This window comes from Trachymyrmex septentrionalis, unplaced genomic scaffold, assembly GCF_001594115.1.
Source record: "Trachymyrmex septentrionalis isolate Tsep2-gDNA-1 unplaced genomic scaffold, Tsep1.0 scaffold87, whole genome shotgun sequence".
Lineage (NCBI taxonomy): Eukaryota > Metazoa > Arthropoda > Insecta > Hymenoptera > Formicidae > Trachymyrmex > Trachymyrmex septentrionalis.
Genome location: NW_017306059.1, coordinates 1,022,186 through 1,030,095, shown reverse-complemented (window position 1 = coordinate 1,030,095; position 7,910 = coordinate 1,022,186). Strand labels below are relative to the sequence as shown.

At 37.3% G+C, this 7,910-nt stretch overlaps 1 protein-coding gene across 3 annotated transcripts in view; it reads right to left on the bottom strand.

Annotated features, from left to right (window-relative positions):
• Positions 1-1,018: 1,018 nt before the first annotated feature.
• Positions 1,019-7,910, bottom strand: part of LOC108755430 (BTB/POZ domain-containing protein 7) — a 20,008-nt gene continuing 13,116 nt past the window's right edge. For all 3 annotated transcript variants that reach the window (XM_018498417.1, XM_018498419.1, XM_018498420.1), the window contains 2 exons: positions 2,384-2,599; positions 1,019-1,673 (listed from right to left, as the gene is read on the bottom strand). In XM_018498417.1, the coding sequence (XP_018353919.1) occupies positions 1,377-1,673; positions 2,384-2,599 (513 nt within the window). In that variant the 3' untranslated portion in view covers positions 1,019-1,376. The remainder of the gene's footprint in view (positions 1,674-2,383; positions 2,600-7,910) is intronic.

Sequence of the window (7,910 nt, the reverse complement as noted above, 5' to 3'; positions counted from 1 at the left end):
ATATATATATATATACATACACACAGTTTGTCAAGAACTTTCATACAGTTTTAACTTGAAAATAATATTTCGAAATTAAAACGCTGTTTCTTTCACAACTTTAAACGACTATCGAAAGATGATACACGACTTCTGGGTCACCCTGTATATAGTACGTACCCTGTTTGTGGATATATTACGAAGCCGCGGCGAAGCAAGGCCGGCGGAAGCGTACATTTAAATTTATGGAAAACTTTTTCTTAGAAAATTCTCATGCACCCGGGCACTTAGCGATAATTAATTAACCCATTAAATATCGTAAACGTCACGCACGCTTTTTACGACCCGAGGCGCCCCGGACGTCATCTCTAAGCGTGCGATATATGTTTTATCGATTGGATTTCTCTTGTGTACTTACAGCCTTACTATAGCCCGTCATACATCGAAACTGCCCTAGAAGAGAGAAAAAAATTAAAAAGTTTAGCATGGTAAAATGTCATCAAGCGCTTCGCAGCTCCGCTCGCGTGAGTACCCGCCGCCGCCATCACCACCGCCGCCGCCGCCGCCGCCACGCTTTCTCTACGAGAAGAAACAAATGTACGGAGGAATACGCGGCACTTTCACTTTCCTGTAATTATTATTATGTGAAGTATAAGGATGGTAATGTGACAAGGCGCGATTTATTCAATGTCCCGTACATTGTTCCTCTTTCGTTTCTTTTTTTTTTCCTCTTTTCTAAAGACTTTCTTGCTAACAGTCTTGACACCTCAGAGCCGGAATCGCGAACACACATTATGTTCCCCAAGTACACACACATACGCGCACACATACATATAAGTACACCCACATGCACATATCACGATTACATTTTTATATGTATAAATCACAATCGCAATTTCTTCTCATACACGATTGCACTTAATCATTACATTTATATATTTATATTTTTATTTATATATATATATATATATTTATATATATATAGATTATACGGTGTGAAACGTCCGTATACTCCGTACACATTCGCATCGTACTCGATAAGCAAGGTTTTTTTTTCCTTTTTGTGTGTACACAGGGTATAACTTCCAGATCCGGAAAAATTACGGATACTCTTAAATCAAGTACTTTCTATCCTTTTTTAAGCTTGCTTTAAATAAAAATGTACATACAATTACCCTTGTAATAAATTTGTACCCGCAATAACAAGGTTTGATCGATACATGCTACGATAGAGAGAAAGAGAGAGATAGAGGAGGTTGGCTATGTAATAATAAAGGGGAGAGAGAGAGAGAGAGAGAGAGAGAGAGAGAAATAGAGAGAGGAGGAAATACAAAGGAGAATCGTCAGTAGTTGCCATCCACATATTGTCCGCTCCATCCACATATCATATATAAATTTCAAATAAACCTCGGTAAGGCAGTGCCAGCACGATGATACACGTAAGGTGGCGGCGGTGGGCCGGAGAAGTGTCTTTGATGCTGATGAGGAAGCGACGATCGGTGAGCAGCCGGCTCAATGGTTCCGCCGCCCGACGGGGAAACGTGCGGTAAGAGGTGCGACGCACCGTCACCGAGATCCAATTCCAGTTCCTGCTCCTCAATTAAATGCAGAGCGCCGAAGGAGGCCGTCGCCATCGCTACGTCTGGCATCACGCCCGACAGTTGGCCGTCGCTGCAAGAATTGCCCTCTTGCTGCTGCAAAACAAACCGGAGGCGTACTGTTTGCGTAATCCTCGTTTCTCGAGGAAGCGACTAATCGAGCGAGATACCGTGATCACGGAGCAGCGATATGAATACGAGGTAAAAAAAAAAAAAAAGAGAGAAAACGACAAAGACTCGCGCCGCTGCGCAGATGGAGGGAAACGGTTCCGTAATCACGGTTTGAGGCTCGCCCGCGCGGCCGCAACGAGAGAACGGATTGTACAAGATCGACCCTGTAATTTGCCATTTCCCAACTAGATTCGTTATCTCGTCTCGCGATACCGAGCGGGATCGAGAGGATCTACAATAGAACCTTGATTATCCGACCTAATGAAGAACAGGCCCTAAACATTGAATAATCGAGAAAAATCCGATAATAGAGATTACATTTTATTCTAGAAAAAAAATTTAGTTTAGATACAAATTTTTATTTTATTTGTATCTTCATATTGTATCTTTAGACTAGTTTAGACACTAGACTCTCTGTTCTTTATCAAATAAGACATAACTTTTTTTTTTTTTTGACGCACCAGAAGAAACTGGACTGTCTGGGAACGCTCGAATAATGAGATCGAACAATATGAAGTTAATTAATTCGGGGGGTTGCAATTAAAAATATCTGGGCCTGAATACGCGAGATTTCGCGTCACCCGCGAAGTAATACGAACACGGCAATAACGTAATAGCGTGCTGCCGTCCCTTACCTCGGCAAGAAGTCTGCAGCTCTCTCCCTCGGTCACTATAGCTGGAAGTTCGTGTCTATGTGCGTAAGACGAAGTCGGCCGAGGAAATGTCATGTTCCTCCCGTAACACACCGGGGCGGTAGTTCTCACACGAATACCCATGCCCGGCGAGTCAATGTCCTCTATATCTGTCATCCTCTGCTCGTTTTGCTCTTTCATACTGTAAGACGCTGTGTTCTGAAATCGATATACGCCGGCAATTTATCGCGCGCTGTCCGCTAGATGAAAGATGCATTAAAAGCTCGGAATAATACAGAAAGGGAAAGACCCCGCGATTAGGCGGGGAGGGGAGAGATGGGGGAGGGGGAGGTGGTGGGGGGAGGTGAGGGATGACGGCGGTTTGTGGAACGTCGACAGTATCGCGCCGGGGAATATTAATCGGGGCTTCGTCGACGGGAGGATCGGATAGTGTCCGAGGCTGGGATCGCGTGAATAGATAAATAAGGTATAAATTAGCGAGAATTAAAGTTCTCGATTGTGAGAATTAAAGTTGGATTTTATTTCTATGAAATATTTGTTTCGTGGAACCTTCACCTTTCCACCACCGGTTTTGCAAAACCTGAGGCGAGGGAGTGAGGATTTTGCAAAACGAATTCGTAGAAACGAAACCTTCCGCTCGCGTCCTCCGGGCCGAGAGAGGGTGAGGGTTTTTCCCCCTACCTATCTACCGAAATAGAACGTGAGCCGTGACCTAATTGACGTGTGCCGCACGCGTTGCCTAGGAAGACATTAATGCAACGAACAGGGAATGACGCCTTGCATACGTTATGCGGTTGTCGTAAATTAGCGAGCGGCGACGACACGCGCGATTATTTCACGAGCGGCAACTCGCACCTGTTCTCAGATGCCGGTCTTCCCATTAGGCCTTTTCTTCCCACACACCTGAGCGAGCACGTCGCTCGCGAAATTATACGCCTGTAAATCTCATCCGAGAAATGACAAAGCATTCTTTCCGCGCAATTACATGTAATTTTTTTTTTTTCCCCCCCTTTTCCTCTCTGGTTCTTTTGCGTTTTCGTCCATCTGACACGCTACTCAGATTATTACTTCTCTGATCTGAAAGATATTAAACTATTACGTCGTGTCGCATGAATCAAAATAGCGAGCGACGATACCAAGCTGTAATGTTACACAAGGGGAACCTCTGAGCACTTCCGCGACATTATCTCCTAGGATAATATTTACGTATTAAACAATGGTCATCTTACCGTAAGATATTGACTATGTATGTTAAACAAAGCTCGTAAATAATGACAGATATGCTATTGACATGAAATTTGACGGCTGTGTTGTGCTCCAATTAAAAGTAATTAACTTCGAAAACTTGAAGGAATTAAACGTAACTGATGTATATTAATAACGCGATGTATAAAATCATTCTTCGAAGAACTATTGTAATATTCCAGTAAGAAAAAAATTTTTAATATGTAACGATGTTACTTGTTGCACTTCGATCGAAACAGTGATAAAAAATTTTAGATTTTCTCCGCGAGAAGAACGAGTTTAACGATAAATATTAATTCTAAGATTATAAAGACGTAAGCGAAGACTAACTCTATTGAACTCTGTAAACGATTCAATCAATCGGTAAAATCTGTAATAAGTTTCCAGAATCAATTTTACATATCTGAGTCATTTCACAAAAACAATAAACAACTCGATTGAAGGAAATAGCAGGATGATGATGCTTTTTAATCTCACGTTAGCAATATACGAACGATATTGATTCAAGTGATCACCAAAGTGATCAAAACAATATGATGTACCAGTTCTCCTGGTACATCATATTGTTTTGACACGTTAGAAATGTTATGTCATCATGACGATAACACATTGGACTGACAAACACGTATGCATTAACATGCATAATTTTAAACAGTATATAGTACAACGTTTCATATTCGCGTAACGTGTAAAAAGAGTCTCCGTACGCTACCTGCATTACGAAACACGTTCAATAATTTGTTTGACATTCGCCACAGAAACGGCGGTCGCAAATTAAATTCTGTTTCTCTTCACGCGCGCATGTTAAATTCTAAACTACATATATTATATTGAATTATAAAGCTCTTTAAATATACTAAATTCTGCTTATCTTGTTATTTATTTATCTCTAGGCAAATTTATACTTTGAGATCATTGCCTGAACAAACGTAATCATTCCCATAGTTTTTTAAGTGCTAAATACGATGTTATTTACCAATTGCTTCATCAATTACATCACAATTTTGACAAACAGACACAAAAACTGATTTTAATGTTGTAATACCGGCACCAATTTTTTTTTTTCGTTAATATAACGCGAAAATATAAACTTTCAGCTTTAAAATACATTTTGTTTCGTTTCGATATAACTTTTCGTTTTCGAGATATAACACATTGAAAATAGTCATATTGTATTATCAGCTTCATATTACTTTTTGATTTATTGTTAGTATGATCCGATTATATGAGCACAGTATTATGTAATCACAAAAGCACTTACTTTCCATATATACAGTACCCGCCAAAAGTTCAGGGCCAGCTGAGTATCTCGGAAAGAATGCATTTTTGAGAAAAATATTTGAGACAAAAATTGTAGGGTTTAAAAAGATCTATTTAATGATCTTATCAGATTTTGATCTTAGGTGTTGTCAATGTCAGGTCACCGATTTTTTTTAATTGGACACCCTATATAATAACACTTTTTAGGTTTTTACAAATATTATCTTCAAAGATATCAGAAGGTTTGCGGGTTATCATCCGCAGGTTTTATCATGTTTTTATTTACTAATGCTAACGTTTCGTGAACCTAAATACTTCAGAAGGCCGAGGCGCGCATTGGACATCCTATTTTTGATTCTAGAATTTAATGTTAAAAAAACTTTTCAAAATGCTACAATAAAATTCATTTTCATTAAGTACTTTTTGAGTTACAATGCTTAAAAGTTATAGTATTGCCATTTCTCATTTTTACGTAAAAATAAATTTTCAGTGTTAAAATGAAAATAAGAGAAACATCAATGACTTTGATCTTAACAAATCTCCAATGATATTGATTTTAACAAATGTTATCCAGGCCACGATTCTGAATAATATTCAAGAAGTTTTAGTCGTCGATCGGATATCTTCGATAATACTAACAATGACGGTACAGTAACTTTCACAAACATAACTCGAAAAGTATTTAATGAAAATGAACATTATTGTAGCGTTTTGAAAAAGCTTTTGACTTTTATTAGATTCTGGAATAAAAAAATATGGTGTCCAATTTAAAAAAAATCGATGTGACTTTGATCTGACATTGGCGACGTCACCCAAGGTCAAAATGATGAGATCATTAAATAGAATTTTTTAAATCCAAATGTTGTGTAAAACATTTTTCTCAAAAATGCATACTTTCCGAGATATTCAACCGGTCCGGAATTTTTGGTGGGCACTATATATAAATAAGCAGTATTAAAATGGAATAAAAAACTTTTTCTATGTATTGCATGGGGGGAACCATTTTCAAATTGCTACATTTTGAAAAATTATAGCGAAACAAATTAAAATATATTTTAAAATTGAAAATTTATCTTTTGCATGGCATTAATAAAATTTAGAAAAAAATTTGCTGTCGATGTTACAACATAAAAATCCTCAAAAAATTTTTTTCCCCTCTTTATTGTCATTTTTTTCAAAATTGTGAGAACTAAATTTAACGAATGGATTTGTATTCATGAGTATAATTTATTCAGCAGACTATGAGTATAATTTATTCGCAGACTAATGTTATTACAACGAACAAAAAAGCAACGAATAAAACAACTTTTATGCTTTATGTTTGAAGATTAGATCGATTAGATGTAACAATATGATGTAACTTCCATTGTTTAGAGATAAATGAAGATAATTTCGAATACTCAGACTTGTAACTCGCGTTTGTTGATTCGTATTATTATTTTACCATAACACCGAAGCCGCTGTGATGCAACCTGTATCGCACCTATTTGATAATACATTTCTGCATTTATTCATACATAATACTGCACTAGCTACGTTATAGAGATTGCAGGCGTTTCATCCGATTGGTAGTAGTCGCAAGTGTCGTTTCATGATTCATCCGCTTGTCACCCCAGTGCGACACCACGTATATATCTATCACTGTACAAACCGCATTTAAACCGGGACATAAAGATAAATTATTTTTTGTGAATAGTCTCTCTTCAGGATATCACCGTATGTCGTTTGTGTGTAGTCAATAAAAACTCAGAGAGGAAAACAGCGACATTTTACTGAATTAAAATGTGACATATTTGTAATACATATCTCGCTGAGAAAAAAATTCTGCTAATTAAAAATTACATACTGGATAAAGATTATGTTTGCATTGTTATTGTAGTAAACTATATCACGAAAGCATGTCGGCGTAACATTTTACGAATTGAAAACATTAAACAATATGGGTAAATAAAAAATATTAAAATAAAACAATACTGCAGTATATTCGTTCTCTGTATTTACGTTTTTCTATCTGTATACGTATCCACTTGCACGTCGTCTCATTATTCGAGAGCAGTACTGCTCGTGGTTTTTGCTAATTTGTCCGATATCGAAAGTCAGTTACACTGCTGGCGTTTGCGTAAATATGAACAATACAGCAACATAAATATAATCGAATATTTCAAAATTATATAAATATAATTTCAAAATTTTCGCGAATTATATAACTATTTTGAGACATTAACAAATATCATTTCGTTGTCTTGGAACCATTTTAGAAAAATATAGAAACAGCAATAGAAAAATAGGAAAAATTGACAAAAATTCTTCCTATAAAGTAATCCATTTTTATTTTGTAAAAATAGCGAGTTATTTGTGCCAATAATAAAAAAAAAATAAAAAGAGATAGGAAAAAAGGCTTACATATTATATTTGAAGACTGATCCTTTATACTGAAAAAAAATTTTACAACATAAATTCATATTAATCTAATTATTTTTGTAGATCGAGTATTGTAAATATAAAATAGGCATATCGTTGACATTGAAACATCTCGATGTCGCAGCTGTTCGAAAAGATTCGCAATTTCACAAAGAGAGGAAGGATATCTCTCGAGGACTCGTTTGCATCTCATTGCATTGAGACAAAATGCGCATCATTTCACATCTCGTATCATCAGCGTTAATTCTACCACGTCTCTATTGCGCGGACGTCTAATTCGACGTTGCGTTTAGAAGACGTAGATAATGCGAACACCAGTACAGAAAAAGGGGGAGAATAAGAGGCAAAGTCAAACAGCGACGAGAGTCTACTCGCAACGTTAGTCGCGCGAATTGCGTTGTGTCCAAATGCCGTGCTAAACCTACGCGCGCGGTGCATAAGACTTTGCAAAAAAAAAAAGGAGAGAGAAAGAGAGTTTAATCGTGGTTTAATCGCTTTCAATTACGCACGTGTTACCATTCCATCTACGTCACGCCAATGACATCGCATTCTTGATAAATGCGCCCCGCTCGCGTATCGCACT